Genomic DNA, 19079 nt, shown 5'->3' on the forward strand with positions numbered 1-19079 from the left:
AAACTTGATAAGGCTGTGTAGCCATTCACACGACATCTCCTTTTAAGTTTACTTATCAAGACATAATGTGTTCTATCAAGTCATGCTAAGGTCAGTCAACGTGCTATCTTAGGTTTGTCATATTTAGCATGGGTCTACACAGGTGATGCAGAGGTTTACATATCTACTTTATGTATCCCTGGTGTAAGATCCCTGGTCACAACCTAATGTTCTCCTACTCCTACTGGGAGAGTTGCCCTAGGAAAGCTGTCTAATGTAAACATGTGGATCCATTGTGGTGAGCCATTTGGAAATAAGGGAGCAGTTCAGAGTAACGTCTTCTCCGCTGGTGATTTTATTAGGAATACTCAAGGGGCCTTCCAGTGTTTCAGAAGCTCGATGGTGCATCAGGTCTCAATCGATTCCCTCACTGAGCCCAAGAACTCGGGAATCATTTTTAAGCAAAAGCCACAACTGTTAATTTCAGCTATTAACTGCTTATCAATCAGGACTGTGGGTCACTGTTCCAGCCAACGGTCTGACAGTGCTCCAGTTAGACGGCAGGTTTAAACTCATAGCCTACTTGCTATGCAGTGACAGTGCTAGCCGGTGTGCTACTGTGCTATGGATACGTTTCTTAATAGCCTTCACTTACTATAGATTAAAAACAGCTTGAAAAATGGAGGGAAAAAAAAGTTGAATAAAAAGCATCTAAAGTGGGAAATAAACATCCTGGCGTTGCATTCTGTCCCACCCACAGTGATGACAACAGCAGCTACTAATGCACTTACTCTGTGCCACAATTAGAGTTATAGTAGGTAGATAGCACTGTATTAATCATGCTTACTCTTCCCTCATTTCTTTACTTTCTTCTTATGCAGAATAAAAGAAAAAAAGAACAAAAGAAATGAGCAGACACAACAGCATCAAAGCATACATAGTGAGGAAAAAGCTTATTAAACTGAAGCAACAGAAGCGTATGTGGCGATCATGAATTTCTAAAAACAAAGGAAGCAAAACAGATGAGGAGTAACAGATGTGGACTCATTTTTCGCTGCAGCTGCAGAGTTTGTTTTGAACACAGTCACCTGGGGATTTAGCTTGTGCAAAGCCAAGTTCTGCAACGCTTTCATCTTTTTCTATCAATTCTGGATCATGGCTTATATCGCCGTGTCAGTCAAGACTGCAGCTACAGTGGCTCTGAAAGAAAGGAAGGTAGGTAGGCAGGCATGAAAGACCAGGTATTGGTCTAAAACTATGAATTAGATATAGGGCAGGAAAAACAGTAATAAATTGTATTAGCCTCTTATCAATACTCTGCAACGAATATCAAAATATTTTATTTTTTCTTATTTTCAGGCGCACTAAACAGACGAGTCCTCATTTTGGGGCTTGTCAAATGAACAAGGGTAAACTTGAGGAACAGCAGACAGCACAGACCACGCCACAACTTTCAAGCAAAGAAATGAAGACAAGAAGATGAAGCCAATCCCCAAAGACTCCCATATTAGAAAGCCAAAAAAAGGCTTGTAAAACTGCCAAGAATTTAAATTTCATTTAATTTCTGAACAGCTCCTTGAGCATTTCTGTGAAGCCTCCAAACTGCAAAAATTAGGGATTCAAAGCGAGACTTCCCAAACCACATTTGTCTTTTAAATCTGCATAATCAGAAATGCCGTGTTGTCATTCTTACTGTTGGTAATCTATTACAGCCCTAATAAGAAATGTTCCACTTGCTACTATACTACATTTATCTGACAGTAATACTTGCATTGTACCATCACCATTCAGCATAACGATTAAAGTAAAATTACATTAAGAGGTTTTGATTACATTGCAGTTTGGCTTTTGTTAGTATAAGTAAATTAAAATGAAAGCCCTTATAACAAACTGCTTTACAGTTATAAAGAGATTCAGTCATTTGACAGGTTTTTTTTACCTTTTGCTCGATGAAAGAGAATATAAGCTTTCACACTTTCATTCAGTTTCTATCGATTCTGCACGACGGATAACAGCCTCGTGTCACTCTGAGGGTTTAATTTCAAAGCTGCTGTTTGAAAGCAAAGGGATGTCTTGTGTTTTTTGATCTGAAAATGTTCAGATCTCTCTACAGTAAAATGTTACTGATTGAGCAATCTGAGGTAGACAACCACTAATATAAAAAACTGCATTAAAGCCGTATGAGGATCAGTTGAGCGTCACTGCTGCTGTTAAGTTTGGTTGTGCTAAAACAAACAAAACCAAACATTTTCTGTCTAAATCTACAGAATTTTAAAAACATACGTATCCAATCAGCATTCACTGTGTACTTTTTATATATACACAAAAGGAAATTTACAAAATGTCCCAATACTTTATTTTGAATTAAACAATGCATATATGCACAATAATGTCAGCCAAAGTCCCCATACCTTGAGGGCGTACCCTGCTTTATTACCCGATTTATAGTGTTGCGAAAAAATATTCCCCTCTTCCTGATTTCTTTTATTTTTTTGCATATTTGTCACATTCAAATGTTTCAGGTCTGTATTAGCATGAATGACACACATGCCTAGAGTGCCATAGTGAAGATGGTAGGGACACTGCACTGTTGGATACATGACCATCCCTGAGGGAAACAAGGCTTTCAATGCAGCTTTAGCAGTGACTTCATCAAAAACCACAGCTGCATTTTCAACCTGATTTTTTCCATATGTATATTATTTTATTATACACACTTGATCTATGGTGATTCCTTATTTATAGAACCTTTCTATTTAGAGATTACAAGGTAAACTGATGGAAATAAAATCTTGTTGTGAAAATAACATTATTTAAAGATAACTTAAAGCTTCTGTTCGTCAGAGCTGCAGGAGGCTGTCAGCGTGTTTAAAAGAATAAAAGCAGCATGCTGTTTTAACCTGGTCCAGTTGGTCTCGTTAAACAGTGGAAGATGGTTTGTGTGTGGACGAAATATGAATTTACTTTTAGAAAATAAAATTGCATTGTGATACATAAGATAAAGGTAGTTTAGGAAAGTTTAATTAAATTAAGCCAAGGATTAAGAGGACACGGGTTTTTGTTTTTTTTTTAAAGGTGAACCAAGACTCCAAAGAGCGACTGTTTAGAATGTAAACATGTTTGAATGCCGAGTAGAATGGCAACACTGGCCCGTGATGACAACGTGTTATTATTATTCGAAATAGACGCCTCTCTCCTCGTTCTGCTGCAACTCTATTCTGCATGTGATAGTAGATACAGGCACACGCTGACTGCATTACCACAAGTTACCGTTCGTGTTGCTCAGAGAGCCAAGTTTTTAACCCAGCGACATTCAGAGGAAATTATTACAAAGGAGCCGTTTTCATCTAAGAGAATGAGCAGCAAACGCGTAGACGTACTTTTTTCCTCCACAACGAATTTTCAGTGGAGTGGTGGCGGCAAATCTTTTGACCAAGACGATGATGATGAAATTGAGGAAGAAATTATAGATGACATTGAAGAGAACTGTGAGAGTGATGACATTGAAGAAGACTGTGAGAGTGATTCGGAAGAGGAGAAATCTGATCATCTCTACAAATTTGAAAAAGAGAAGTCAGAATTTGAAAACAAAGCAGAAAAAAGCAAAGAGTCTGAGAAATCTGGTGATTTTTGGGACGCCCCCAGGAAAGAGGCCGGAGACTCGTCTGCTCACGACCACTTCGAAGAGGAATTCAAAGAGGAATCTGAGGGAGCTGCTGGTTTTCAGGAAGACCCTGTTTCAGTGGACAACTCTGAAATGGGATATGAATATGATTTTGGAGAGGTTTGTTTGTGTGTGTGTGTGTCTGCATGTGCGCACATATCCTTGTGTGTTTCATGGTTAGGGTTAGGGGGTAGGGAAAGCATTACGTCAATAAGATGTCCCCACAAGATATGAATACCCAACGTACACACACACACACACACACACACATTAATGACCAACTGAAGACACATGCTAAGAAAATAGTTGTTTTGCTTTATTATTTAAAGGCAATTCTCTTGTCTTAAGAAAATGAAAACACCCTGATGAGAATGTTTGAATTTTTTACTCACATCCAGCCACCGCCTGCTTTGGCAAATTTATTTTAAACTGAACAAACATGCTAGAAAAATATAAATATTTAACTATGAACAAAGCTACATATTTCTATTCTGTACAAATTGTTTGACATATTCAACAACACGATAATTGTTTTCGCTTTCCACAGTACGATGGTCCTGAAAAGTCTAAGAAGACTCAGACTTGTCTCAAACAACTGGAAGAAGACAAGCTTGCTCTCCAAAAGGAGTTAGAAATAGAAAAAGAGGCTAAATCTCAACAGGATGAAGCCTTTAAAAAGCTGCAAGAGGAAAATGATCGTCTTGAAAAAGCTGTGAAAAAAGAGCGTGAAGAACTGAAACGCATGAAGACAAAAGTGGCTGATCTAAAGAAGTCACAGAAAGAATACCGGAGCAGCACTGAGGACCTTAAAACCAGAATTAGTCAAATGATGGCTAACAGTGATGAGGACAAGAAGACGATCAAGAAACTCCACAAAGATCTGATGATCTCCTCACTTAAACATGGAAATGAAAATGCAGAGGCCGCTGATATTAAGGCACTAGAGGATCGTCTCACTGAGCAGCAGAAACAAAACCTAGAAAAAAACAATGAAATACAGTTTCTGCGCCTCAAAGTCCAAAAGCTCCAGGATGATATCGAGGCCAAGGACACCATGATTTTAAGGCTGCAGGAAAACGTTAACAAGTGGGCATCAGATGTCCAGAAAGAACAAGAGAAGAACTCTGGAAATCAGGACCTGTCTTCTGAAAACCAGACCCTGCGAGACGAAGTTGAGTTTCTCAAAAATGAGAGGGAGCTTATGCAAAAAGATCTCGATGAAGAGAAAGCGGCTCGCAGAGAACTTGAGGAACCTGTTAAGGAAGACAAATCTCGGTTTTCTAAAGAATATAAAAAATTAGAAATGAAAGTGACAGCGCTGCCTCCACTGCCTCCACGTTGCAGGAGAAGAACTTCTAAATCTGCACAGCATCTTCTCTATGACATGGAGACACTAAAGATGGAGAACGCAAATCTCACAGCTAAATTAGACGCTATGGAAAATCAGTACAGTGGAGCAAAGTTTAAACATGAAGCTCTCTCTGAGCAGCGCCGAGACAAGCTCCTGCAGGTGGTAGATGAGCTCAAAGGACGGCAGTCTGAGAGAGATACTGTGCAGAAAGAACAAGAGAAGAACTCTGCACTCCAGAGGAGCTACGACTCCATTGTCTCCCAGGAGCACGCTAAAACACAAAAACTGAATCGACTGACCTCCGAAAATCAGGACCTGTCTTCTGAAAACCAGACCCTGCGAGACGAAGTTGAGTTTCTCAAAAATGAGAGGGAGCTTATGCAAAACGATCTCGATGAAGAGAAAGCGGCTCGCAGAGAACTTGAGGAAGCTGTTAAGAAAGAGAAATCTCGGTTTTCTAAAGAATATAAAAAGTTACAAATGAAAGTGGAGAGCACTTCTAAATCTGCAGAGCATCTTCTCTATGACATGGAGACACTAAAGATGGAGAACGCAAATCTCATAGCTAAATTAAAGGCTATGGAAAATCAGTACAGTGGAGCAAAGTTTAAACATGAAGCTCTCTCTGAGCAGCGCCGAGACAAGCTCCTGCAGAGGGTAGATGAGCTCAAAGGACTGAAGTCTGGGAGATATACTCTCAGACTGCCGTTACTGTGCAGAAAGAACTTGAAATCACTCTAAAAGAAAAGAAGAAACAAACCTCTCAATTACCGCAGAGAGTTGGTGCTCTTGAAAAGGAGCTCAAGATGTGCGAGAAGCAGTGATCCAAGTTCGAGGAAGTTTTGTCCAAGTACATAGAGAGCAAAAAGGAGTAAAAGCAAGAATTGTCTGTGAACGTGCAGAAAGGTCAAGACAGCTCCAGGGTTCAGGAACAAAAAATGAGTGACAATGAGCACAAAATTGTTTTCCTGATTGTGGTTCACACTGGTTTTAATCATCACATGGTTAAATCTGTAGGCTCTGTGGAGGAAACAGACGACACCACGACGAGTAACCATTGCACATTCGTTTATCATATATATTCCACTGATTTGTATTGTAACAGCAGTGAGCGACACAACATATCCTCATATTGAATTTCTCTATAGCTGAAATAAAAGATTGTGATTCTTTAAAAAAATAAAAAAAATAAAAAAAAAAAGAATAAAAAAATCAATTCAAAAAGGAGTAAATTGGTTTGTCTTTTTGTCTGTTTTGTAAACTGAAGTTTCTCATTTTGGGGGCAGTTAGTATACTCTATTCCCCACAGTAGGTCCCACTTACACAGGCCTGGAGACGTATCAGCAACCATGTGACATTCAGTGCAGTTTAAGATGCCTTACAAACAAGATTGTTGTATGTAAGGGAGGGTGGGGCATGAGAACGAGAACAGCTTGTAGAAATCGGGGGTGATACATAAATAAGAACTGGAAGGGTCAAGTTTGGAGGCGTGGCCCAGCTCCTGAAATTCTGATATTTTATCTCCGAATGTTACTTGGGAGCACGAATATGTGGCTCTAAACACTCAGCATGAGGACTGAGTAAACAGGACAATGTTTGGAGTGGTAAGAAAAGCTACATGTTGGACTCAAACTTAAAATAATCAATGCGTTGACAACAATAGCACAAGTTTAAGGATTGTTTTTAAGGGGGGGCAAAACAAATAGTACTGTAGTTTTATTTATTTTTAACCTTATTTTCTAGATTTTTCTCTAGTATGTAGGATTTAACATGGAAACGAAATCCTCTACAGTATATTCTGCATCCTTACTGGGTCATTTTAATAGTGTAATACATATAAATTCATTAACTTGGTTAAAGCATGCTATCTCAGCGATGCATGGCCTTTTCAAAATAGTAAAAGTCAGCTCCACATTCAGATGATGTTCAGGACAAGGTGAGACAAGCTTCTTTTGCCATGAAAACACAGCAAAAAGCTCTGCAGTCTGTCCACTGCCTGTCAAAGCACAGAAATCTCACTCAGGAAGGCAGATGGACAGAAAGCTGTAATTTCTTGTGTTATCAAGCAGATGCAGACTGACAGAGCAGCTATTGGATACGCTGCCCCTGGCGAGGCATTTTGAGCTGCGCAGCAGGTGCCTGGAGGCACAACAGCAGAAGTTATGTCAAATATGTAAACAATTGGCAGGCAGAGTTAGAAGAGTCAGAGCGATGCTGGTCTTTGCAGCCTACAACTGAGGCCACAAAAACTCTCCTCCAGACTCAGAGAAAATCAATGTGAGACGGTCATCTCCACCCCTAGCACAACACGAATACCCTGAACTCATCTCCAACTGTTTTGTATGCAGGGAGCTTGTTTATATTGGAAAACTCCCACACGGAGTCCAATAAATTAGAGTAAAAGAATAAACCTACACAAAAACAATGGCTAATAGGAGGAAGGTGAAGGAGAAAAGCAACGAGAAGGTCAAACGTTCAATCTTGTTACCAAAGATAAAAGTAGCCCAAAACTTTATACACGAATAAATTTACCTAATTTCAACAGTTGGATACTTTGAACAGAAATGTATGTTTCTGAAGTTCTTTCATAAACGGGAAAGCTTTTAAGACCCCGGCAATAATCAGAAACTGCAGGCACCACATTGTTCTTTTTAATCTACACAAGCAGATTTTTGAGCTTTTTGAAAAGGGTCAGCTTGCACAACACTGGCTCCTCCTATTCAGAAGTCTGTAGTAATCCTGAGTTCGGACTTTCTCTGCCCTGGGTCCACGTTGACTAGTTTCTGCGTTTAAAAAAAAAAACAAACTAAAAGCTTCTTATGCAACGCTAATCGATTCATCTGCTGAGATCTGAACAGATTCTAGTCATGGCTCTTGACTCTTTCTTCTTCTGTCCCAGCCCAGTGCCTCAAAAGGAAATGTATCTTTGGATTCCAGCTCCCGAGTTCTGGATAAATCACTCACCCTCCTGCCACATGTCACCTTCTGATGACCACTCATTTTTCTTGGGTCCTGGAGTACATGGCAATTTGTTTTGTGCTCTCTCACTTTCCAAAAAAATAAAAAAATAAAAAAATAAATAAAACATTCCTTAAACTTGTCTGACAAAACCAGATTCATCAACTCAACACTCTCCCGAACAAGCGTCTCCATGCTGTACATCACTTCTTAAAACCTCACAGCTCTGCAAGCATGTATGCGTAGGAGACAGATCTGGCTCACGGAGAAAATCCCAGCTCCCGACCCCAGGCGGGTGTCGCCATAACCAAGCTGACGAGCTGAGATTTGTCTTTCTTTCACAAAAACCTCCTCCTCATAAAAAGGGGGGGGGGGGGGGGGGGAGCATTCGCATTGGGAAAAAGAGCTCTGAGGGTGTAAAGTCTCTTTCAACTTCAGCTGAGGAATAAATTGAGCCTTTAGATGAGCAGAACGGCCTTGAATTTGAAAAGATGAAAAAAGAAAAAAATCAAAGAGTCGAGGGGATGTGTTTTTATATGGCAGGATGTGGTGAAGTTCAGGGACGAAGGAGGATGATATCAGTGCCTTTTCTCATGTTTTTTATAGGAATTTACTTTTCCACATCGCCATCACAGTTACAGTTTAAGGAGGCGGCCGGGGCGTTTTTAAAGTGGTGATGTAATCGACTTTTAATTTAAGCAAATATAATCATGACCACAATATACTTATAAAAGAAAACGAAGAACCTCCTTTCAACTTACTCACAGGGAGCAGCCACAGCAGGTAGATCCACAGATTTCATCTGGCAGTGTTTATGCCGAACGCCCTTCCTGATGCAACCCTAAAGGGATCGAACCAGCGTACTGTATACTTAGGGTCGATATAATGTGTAAATATCCACAGCAGGTGGGGCCCCAAATAGAGTCTTTTTCAGAGTACAACAAAGTTTAATCCCGAGCTGTTTTCATGCTTCGAGCAAGAAGTGAATTTTTAATTCTATTTTCTTTGACCTATGGACTGTTTCTGCAGAAGCTGACAGCCAACGGGTTTACAGATTGACAGGAAGACGGTTTGCTCAGACAGGAAGCACTGACAGCTGTGTGACAGCTGAGACAGACAGATCTCAAAACTGACAACAAACCATTGCTTGTGTCCTCCACACCTCCTGTTTTCTGAGTCCACAGACTGCAGATGCATGTTTGCTTCAGCTTCATGCACTGGTTGCATTTTTTTGCAGATGTGTTTGTTTTCATATTGCAACAAACCTACAGACCTATATCACTGTGCGACAAAATATCTGATATAAATTTGTTCAATCATCTTTTCCAGTTGTGGACTTGAGAGGAGTTTCTAGTGTGCTCCATCAAAGTCCTGTTTCTACTGTGCACTGGTGACGCATGGTGAGCTGAGCTGGTGTAGCCAAATAAATAAATTTTAAATGTATTTAACCTTCAAAGTTCTGCTCATACTGAGACAATCTTAGGAAAGAAAGCAACACTTATAAATACCAACTTCAACACAACTTCTGTAGGAAACAGACTTCCATTAACCTCTTTGCTGACATCACCTCTTTGCCTTTCCTGAAGCGGAAAAACATCTTAAGTTTTTATTGGTCCTTTACTCTCATATGATCTGACATCGAATGAAAACTGCAAACACAGCTCCATTTGCTGATTCACAAGTAGCGCTCTTCCTGCTTTAAATGATAATCTGAGCTGAACCTGAGGTTTAATAACATTAGATGCAGAATGTTGGCCTCTTGAGGCCAAACGTCTGTTTAGTTATGCCTGATCGGTTTACTGTAATTACACTAACATCCCAAATCTGACGAGGTAATGATTTATTGATGCCGAAAAGCTCAATACTTCAGCCAGGCCTGAAAGGAACTCCTGACCTCAACCTTCCCCTCAGGTTCATCTGTGCATGACATGCAACAGAAAGAGGAAGGGAGGAGGAGGAGGAAGAGGGGACCTGACCTCCTCTGAACTCAGTGCACAAACAGCACACAGGCAGGTGTTCCTTTATGGAGGGACGTGACATTCGCACAGGCTGAGTAACGATTCTATAATTTAGAGACAATTTTCACGTTTATCTTGTCTCTTGGTGGCAGCAGTTTCTATTCAGATTCACATTTTGGGATGACAACACATCAAATACAGATTTGCATTTACATAATCATTTATGTAAATGCACATTATTTACACCGCATTGTGTATTGAGCCTAATCTCTGAACTCCGCGCTCCTTATGAGGACTCAACAAGGTAAGCACGCACACGGTGGAGAGCGATCAAATAATCTTCCCTCAAAACATGACATAAGTCGAGTCAGAGCTTTTAAAAAGCCAAAGCCAAATGAACAGTTGCAGAAAATTTCAGGTGATCCGTGTGTCACGAGGCATTTAGTACAAACAGCGAGCTGACAACTGAAGGCTTAAGTACAAAGCCAGAAAAGGATACACTGGATTGGAGTAAGAAGCTATTTAAATGAAGGCTTTGATACAAGATTGCAGTTTTTCTCTTTTAACCTGCTCTCTGTCTTTAGTTTCATTTATTCCTCATTCTTCTGCTTCATCCTGAAATTCCAAAACTGCAAATCCCAAAAACTGGAGACAAGAAAATATAATCTTCCCTGTGAGCATTTTAATACCTGAATGGAATTTTAAATGCTCATCTTATTTTGTAAATCAGGCAACAAAATATCAGCCATTCTCTCACATATACTGAGCGTCTGTAAAAAAAAGAAAGAAAAAAAAATCATTTGTTGCATCAGTCATTAGTGAAATTACATATTTTCTTATGGGCTTTAAGGCCAATATCAACACATAATCCAGGTTTTTAAATCAAATATTTAGTTTTATCTTCTGTACTGCAGTACTCGGATGCATGATGCAAAATCAGAAATCCAACATGCGGATGGAAATACAGAAAAAAATCATGCCAGAGGCAGTCATGAATCTGAAAGTCAGCCACACACATCATTTCCTGCTGGCAGAAAGAGAGGCTGCAGTGCTGGATATTCATTTGCTGTTTGTTGCAGTGCTTTCACCACATTTTACATTTTCTCTACCAGCAGGAGGGGTGGCTGAAATAGCAGCGGCGATGACCTCTCTGTGGGACCAAAGAGCAGGACAGGTGGGAGGAAGCAACCGAGCGTGTCGGCACAAATCATCTGCACGCCAAGGGCTACTGACAGGTGACTGTGCCACGTTTCTTAGGGTCTCAGGGAGGACAGCAAGACCGCAGAGCCGGCAGTACAAATGTGACAGACAGTCGAGAGGAGTTTTAATCTCAGGTTGATCAAGATATGATAAACAAATATGAGGCTGATTCGTACAAGGAAGAATCTGACCAGAACCTTGTTTCCAACCAGAAGAGCAGTTCTATATGTGCAATTTGCAAATGTGGGATAAGTTTTGGAATATACGATTCTCCCAAAGTCTCATATTTTTTACATTTTAACATTTAGATTGTGGTTTACACAAAACTCAACTCTAAGCCTAGACAGAGCTCCAGCAATCAGGTGATGTGAACAAATCAACGTCCACCAGTAGATGTAGCCTTGGTAAGTATATGTGGCAAACATTCTGACCCTTTTTTCAATTAACTTATGTTTTCCACAGTATTTTATGTTAAAAAGAAAGTTGAACCTCAGTGTCATGAAGTTGCCTCTCCAGTGAGGCCACAGCAATCGCTGTTCTGTTCTTCAGGCTGCAGAAATAAGGACTCAGCTGCAGTCCGGAGCAATGGAGTTGGACTCCATCCGTGGGAGGAGAGGCTCACTGGAGAGGCAGCAGGGTGTAAAAGTCAGTTTCTCACAACATAACTTTACATTAACCTTCTCGAGGCAGGCGTTGCCGATTTGCAACAGTTAAAAACTAACAATCTGATTACCCCACATACATATTTTATGAGTTTTTGTTACTCAGGAGTACCACTGCAGGACTTGGTTGTGCATTAGCAACAAAAAGTTTAATTTGAGCCTGAGAGGGTTAAAAGATTTGCAGGGAGAATAGTGAGGCTACTTTGAGCGACTCCCATATTCACGAGGGAGTAAAGCGCCTTGAGGCGACTGTATAAATAAAATTGAATTGAGTAGCTCCACGTAACTGATCTCACAGATTTTTATGCCATATGCTTTTCCTGACAACCCCTGTGTTTCCTTAGGACTGAGCTAGGGTTCTTTGACTTGTTAGGTAAATGTGTAAACCACCACACTATGGAACCACTAAAAACTCATAATTTACTTGGGTGTAGTTTACACTTTCCTAACAAGCAAAAGCTGCCCAGTTCAGTCCCAGGAGAGGACACAGATCCCTTTGGTTTTGCATTGGGAAGTTTATCCATTGTTAAAATCTGCCAAATCAAACAAGCAGAGCTGCCCTAGGAGCAGCAGAAAGTAGCTTTCTATTTAGTTGTGGGTTCACTTTTTCTGCTTGTTTACACATGAACAAATACGCTTCAAATAGAAGTTGGACCTGTGGGGGAATACCGCCCCGGTGCATGGGCCCTTACAGTTTGACCCCTCCAACAAAAATGATGACAACTACAAGAGCTATTCTGCCAAAACAGCCTCAGGTATTTTCATCTTTTTTTTACTCTGCACATTTTTGCACTCACGGCTGTCCCTGGAGAAAAAACCTCCCACTGTTCCAGGTGGCATTTGGCCTCTAGCTGCCAGGCATGACTGTAACTGACTACAAGTGTCAAAGTAAAGCAGGGCTCCTGTGCTCTGCAAATCTGTGAAACAAAGGTTAAAAATCTCCTCCATCTGGCAATGCTCAGGACAAACTCAGGGCATCCCTGCAAAGCAGCAACATGTCGCAGCAGCCTTCGTTTCATCAGCGAAGGGCAAAGCTTCACCAGAAGCTGAACTGTCGACCGCAGGGAGAGGGAGGGTGGGGAACCACGGATTTACGATCGTGTTTGGGAAGTAATTATAGTCAAGTGTAAGCCCTCTAGGCACAAGGTGAGGGTTCAAAGATGATATTTAGTATGTGAGAGGCTTGAGCCTGTGAAGGCCAAACAGCTCTTTCACAGCGCCATGAAATACAAAAACAAACCAAGGTGTACGGCTGACAGTTGCTGGTCGCAGTAATGAGCCGGGCTGTTGTCCAGCAACAGCCCGGCTCATTACTGCGACCTGCTGTGTGTGAGAAGTACAGGTGTAAAATAAAAAGACTGAAAGAAGATGGCTTTCCAGTCCTCTATGCTCATTCTTGGACTCCACTAGTGTAGCTCTGCATGACACACAGTTCAAACTATTCCATATTTGACCTCAGCCTTGGAGCAGCTTCTCTATTTGTCACTGCCACAGTTGTGTTGAGATGACCATGTTGGAGATACCAACTCTCAGTAATATCATCTAGACTATGATGAAGAGCAGAAACATTTCAAAAACTGAATGCTGAACAGTCTGAACCCTTAGTATTTGGCTCACAGGGATTACTTCCACATACACTGAACGCTTCAAAATTTTGATTTAGTTTTAGTCATAGTCTTTTACTAAAACGTCCTTTTAGTCATAATTTATGCCTCTAAATCTTTTAGTTTTCGTCAACTAAATATCATAAGATTATCATAGACTAATTCTAATGTTGATTCAGTTGACTAACTTATAAAGTGTAAAAATGTTGTTGGTTACACATGGTTTACAAAGTGTCTTTTTTCCATATAGGTGTCCACATGTCTACTCTCTTCTTCCAAAGCGTTTTCATGAAAAACAGGAAGTGTTGGAGATCGTTGTACCTTCTTCCCAGTTGCAAATGAAATGTGCCCGTCTGTGTCATGGTTCATTGTGAGGTTTTCCTGATTTCTTTGAAAAATGTTACGTTTTTTCATTTAGTTTAGTCCTTGGTTTTCATGTTTAGTTAATAATACTCTTAGTCCTTATTTTCTTATCCCTGTGTCATTTTCTGATTCTACCATGTCTTCCGTGTCGCGTCGTTGTTGTGTTGTGCTTTCATGTACGCTCTCTCGTCTGCCTTTCGTCCTGTGTCAAGTTCATGTGCAAGTCCACATCTCACGGTGTTTCCTGTTTTATTTTGACAGCCTCGGGTCCATGTTCAGGTGTGTTCAGTTTTCCTTCCCCTGTGTTCATTTGGTTCAGCTGTGTTCCCCAGGTGTTGCCACTCCCCTCGTCTCCACTCTATGGCTGTATCCCAATTCAGGGTCTGCAGCCTTAAAGTACGCAGCCTCAACGATCCTCAAGGGCCGCGTACTCGAAGACCGCTAAGGCCGGAAGTGCGAGGCTTGTGAAATGGGACGGTCTGGCCTCCGTTGTGCTGCCCAGGTTGCCTAGCAACCATGATACTAACAGCTGGAAAAGTGTCATACAGCTTTGTTTGACAGAAATGAAGGAGAAAATCTTCTGTTCATTTGTTTGTTTCTACATGAGCTTTGATCATTCTCTGTAAGATTAAGCTCAGCTATTGAACCGCGTATATTTTAAAGTAAAGGCTTTAAAACCAAGTTAGTACAAACGTCACTAATGTCACATAACTTTGCAGACATGTGGCCAACAGTAATGTTTTAATGTTCTTCGTTATTAAACATTTGCACATAAATAAGTGACATAATATTCAGTACTTACTTAAAGTTTACTCTTCGGCCGCCCCTCATCCACCGTTTTTTTCGGCAAAATTATCCACACCCACCGCAGCGCTATGCATTCTGGGATATGTTGGGCCACGAAGTCTACACTGCCACAGCCTTAAAATTCAGGGAAATGAAGGACGCATTTCAGGGCCGCATTTCGAGCAGCCTTTGAATTGGGACAGCCTTCGGCGCGCCGCTGTGACGTAATCAGCCTTGAAATGCGTACTTTAAGGCTGCAGACCCTGAATTGGGATACAGCCTATGTCATTCGTTGTCAGGCTGTCTGTTGTATTCACGTCCCTAGCTTACATGCTCCCTGGTTTCCATATTCTGGTAATCCTGTGTTTAGGTTTTCATCATATTCTTTCAATGTTCTTTGTCCCTTGAATTTAGTATATAGTTTTTCCCAGTGTAGCCCTAGTTAAGTTTTGCATTATCTTACTTGTGTGTGTTATTTTTTCCCGCTTAACAAACCATTCGCTTTTTGTTTAAACCCTGCCCCTGTCTCAAGTGTCTGCATTTGGGTCTGTTAAAAGAAATATAAGGTCTGCCGCTGCAGCACCTTTGACAGTCTAACCCAACTGCACAAGGACATCACATCTGATCGTCCCACCTTTCTGCACAACATATTTTGCTCTGATTCGTCTCTCCAAATTAGTTTGTTTTTAATTTGTTGACAAAAGTGCCAATACATTTTAGTTCATCAGAGATTTTGACCCCCTAGTTTGTATTTATTAATGGTCAAATAATTAGCCAATCATATAACAACAACTCATTGCCTTAAGTCAAGTAGACATGCTCAAGATGACCTGCTGAAGTTCAAATATTATATGTGGCACGGTTGTTGGTAAAACGATCTAATGATGATCCGATGATCTAATGAAGTTTTCATTCACATCTCTATAGTTTACAAGGAATGGTCAGAGAAACAGGAAATGTTGTTGCGGACCATGTTCATTCGTTTATGCCCACACCGTACCCGTTTTCTCATGGCTGCTTCCAGGAGAATAACATACAGTGTCCTAAAGCTCAGATCATCTCTAACTGATTTCTTATGAGTTCACTGTACACATATGGCCTCCACAGTCTCCACATCTCAATCCAACAATGTGCAAAACATCCTTACAGCTCGCTTTTTTTAAAAACTTCCCTGTGCACTGGTCATTACATCTCACCCATTTAACTGTGGATTTAATTTAATAATAATGTAAAAACAAGCTTGAAACATTTTGACTGAGAAAATAATTGGCAAACAATTAGATCAAACTAGAGCTGTTTGGAGATTTTCATGGGTATTTATAACACAGCCAAATAACGCACACAAAAAATATAACTCGCATCCTTAATTTATGGCTACTACTACCACTGTTAAAAATTATAAACATAAACATTTCAAATAGTCATGTTGTATAGCAGCACCTTTCCATTATGTATATGAAGGATTTTACATTAAAGCAACAAACACCCCGAGCACAAAACCTAATTAACAAAGAACAAGACTGCAGCTCGGCCAGTAATTATGTAGCAACTGTGCAAGGTAATGACATGATTTCAGATTTTAGCTCCCAATTAGACCTCCTGCTTGCTCTGACTAAATGAATTTTGTGTCAAAACCTACAGTCATAACCTTCAGCAGAAGCATTACGCGATGAACCAAAATCAAAGCCGGGTCATTGATATCCGCTTAGACGGGACCGAGTTTGCACAAATCCCTTCCTCTGCTTGCTTCCTCTCGCCGTCCCTCCCGGGACGGATGAGGGTGGGTGGGGGTGAATGGACTCCAAAGTCGACGTTGTGCTGTGGGTGTAAACAAAGTGAATTCCTGCTGTCGATCAGTTCAAGTTCAAAGCCTCCTTACAAAGCCGGAGCCTTGGGATCAGCCACCCTTGAATTCCATTATGCTGCTGTGTATGTGTGTGTATGCAGGCAGAAATTGGGAAGGTGTGTAATGGTGTTGGGGTTTGATACAGAGGCTGTATCTCACTTTAACGAAGATTCTGGTTGATTTCCACAAGCAGACCAGACACTGTAAACCTCTTGCAGGGTCTGCAGAGTCACTCTGAAGCCAACTGGGGAACAAATGAGGCCGGACAAAGGCATGTTTTTGGAAGCTGTCTGGTCTCTTTGGAAGCGCTGGGAAGACTCCCACAGCACAAAGACCACATTCATGCTCTGTGCACTATAACAGTCAGGGGTTTGTTTTTCTCTTTTTTTGATGGAGCTCATCCATAAACATCCTTTTGTCCTCCAGCTGAGCAATGAAAACAAGGTGAAACGAACGAGTGTCATCTTCGACTGTGCCGGGCCTGATGTTGCTGATTCTTTGGACAGAAGAGCACCTGGTGCTTGGATCAGAGCCGAACTCGATCACATTACTGTCATCCCGAAAAGAATCGGTGTTAACGACACACACCGATAACTTTCCTAATGAGAGTCTCGAGGTTCATACAACCTAAGAGAAGAAAAATCTGTTTTATACTACCAGGGAATTTTGAAATAGACATGTACTTTGATTTTTATGGTTTGGTTGTAGAGCTGGGCGATATAAGATTTTTTTCATATCACGATATGTTTTTTTCATTTCAGGCGATAACGATATCTATCACGATATAAGCCAAATAACTATATTTGTAAGATTTAAATGTGCCGTTGCTCACAAGTAAAATGTGAAATAATCAGCAGCTTGTTTTTATTTAAATATTTATTTCCCATAATAAGTTCAACAGGGTAGATGCACTTAAGGAACATGAGACTTTTTCAGATAAATAAAGGCAAATATTGCAAACTACACAAAAGGCAGCCGCTAAAGCGTTTAAGTTTCAAAATAGAACAAACGAAACAGACTAAATTGTCAATTCCACTTAGAAACAAAATATTAATTCTAAAATAAATCTTAGTTTGTTTTACAGAAGAACAGACAAAACTGACTAACTTTTGTCAATATCAAATAAACTGAGAACTAAAAGGAAATTCTCAATCTCTCCTTGTTGTATAGCTTAGCTTTTCGAACAGTTTTAACAGTTACTTTAGTCTGGCAAAAGCCGAATGACGAATTAGCGCTTCCAGTCAGAGACTGAGGCTACGTCCACACGTACACGGGTATTTTTGAAAACGGAGATTTTACGTTTACGTTTTAAAAAATAATCCCGTCCACACATAAAGGGAGAAATGAAGGAAATGCGCACACCTTTGACGCTGCGTTTTCTCCGTTTTTCTAGTCCACGCGTAAATGCAAAAACGGAGTTTTCAAAAATATCCACCCTGGCCGGAGTTTTTAAAAATCTCCGTTTTCAGTGACTGAAAACGCCGTTTACGTGTGGACGAAAGGTGCAAACGCATAGAAAAATCTGCGTTTTCAAAAATACCCGGGTACGTGTGGACGTAGCGCATGCACCAGTTTATTGTATTTCCAGACTTGCTTTCGGCACAATTTACAGTGCACGCTACTCTGTTTTTTGTCAGACTTGAAATAGCCGAAATACCTTCACACTACGGAACTTCTATGGCTCTTCTGTTCGACAATTTCTCCGGCATTGGAACCATCATCTGTTTTCTCTTCGGTAACCTTCGGTCACGCTCGGTTGATTTTTCTAGTCGGCACACTCATTTCCTCCATTACCCGGGCGGTACGGTGGCTGGCTGCTTCCCAAACAAATACACATGTGCGGCTTGGCACTTGTGCTGTACGTAACAAGTCACGTGACGTGACGCTGCGGCTGTGATTGGTTCGGCTCTGCGCTACGTAATTTGGATTGGCTGTTCTTTTCTTTTCTTTTTTTTTTTTAAGAGGACAAGAGCGGCGAGGTCTATCGCGATAGTTTAATTTTTCTATCGAGAAAAAGTTATATCGCGATACATATCGTTATCGTTCTATCGCCCAGCTCTATTTGGTTGTCAAACATTAAAACAAAAGAGTATGGAGCTAATGGAAACTCACTAATGTAAGCCATCTTCTACAACTGTATGCAAATTTTGGCAATGCCAGCAACTTTGTAAAGCATGCTTTTATCCCTTGCAACACTTGTCTCATGTAAAAATGCTTTGTCACCAATGCACTTTGCATTTGCACAGCACATCAGCTCCAAGCATCCCTAGTTGTACCAACTATTCAGCGGTAATGTAAAAGGTAATGCTTTTTTTAAATTGAAAAAGAGATGTTACCAATTATTGAATGACGTACACTGCAATTTTAGAAAACAAATCTTAAAATCTTACACCTTGACACCAGACTTTTTGTTTTCATAGATTAATGCATTCTGAGACTCTTAAAGCTACTTAGGGATCTGCTGGAAGCTTGCGAAGCTCAGCTGTGCCTCAAATACTCTAATGTACATATACGACTGAGCAAACACAAACCGAGGCTTTTCATTCGTATTTAATCATTTAAAAATATGAGAAAATATAAATGCCAATGAAAATTCTACTTTAGTGAAGAACAAACAAAGGAAAGAACAAATAAATGGGTAAAGATTGGGGGAAGGAAGAATGAGGAAACAGAAGACATACGCAAAGAACAAAAGCAGAACAGGAAAT

General features: G+C 40.5%; 2 protein-coding genes across 5 annotated transcripts in view; one reads left to right on the forward strand and one right to left on the reverse strand.

Moving 5' to 3' along the window:
- Positions 1 to 19079, reverse strand: part of fras1 (Fraser extracellular matrix complex subunit 1) — a 297426-nt gene that overhangs the window by 226728 nt on the left and 51619 nt on the right. The gene's annotated exons all lie outside the window — the stretch shown is intronic.
- LOC113033167 (uncharacterized protein MG328-like) lies at positions 1712 to 6106 on the forward strand. The gene has a single exon (XM_026186635.1). The coding sequence runs from the start codon at positions 4386 to 4388 to the stop codon at positions 5733 to 5735; it is 1350 nt and encodes a 449-aa protein (XP_026042420.1). The 5' UTR covers positions 1712 to 4385; the 3' UTR covers positions 5736 to 6106.

This window comes from Astatotilapia calliptera, chromosome 12, assembly GCF_900246225.1.
Source record: "Astatotilapia calliptera chromosome 12, fAstCal1.2, whole genome shotgun sequence".
Taxonomy (NCBI): domain Eukaryota; kingdom Metazoa; phylum Chordata; class Actinopteri; order Cichliformes; family Cichlidae; genus Astatotilapia; species Astatotilapia calliptera.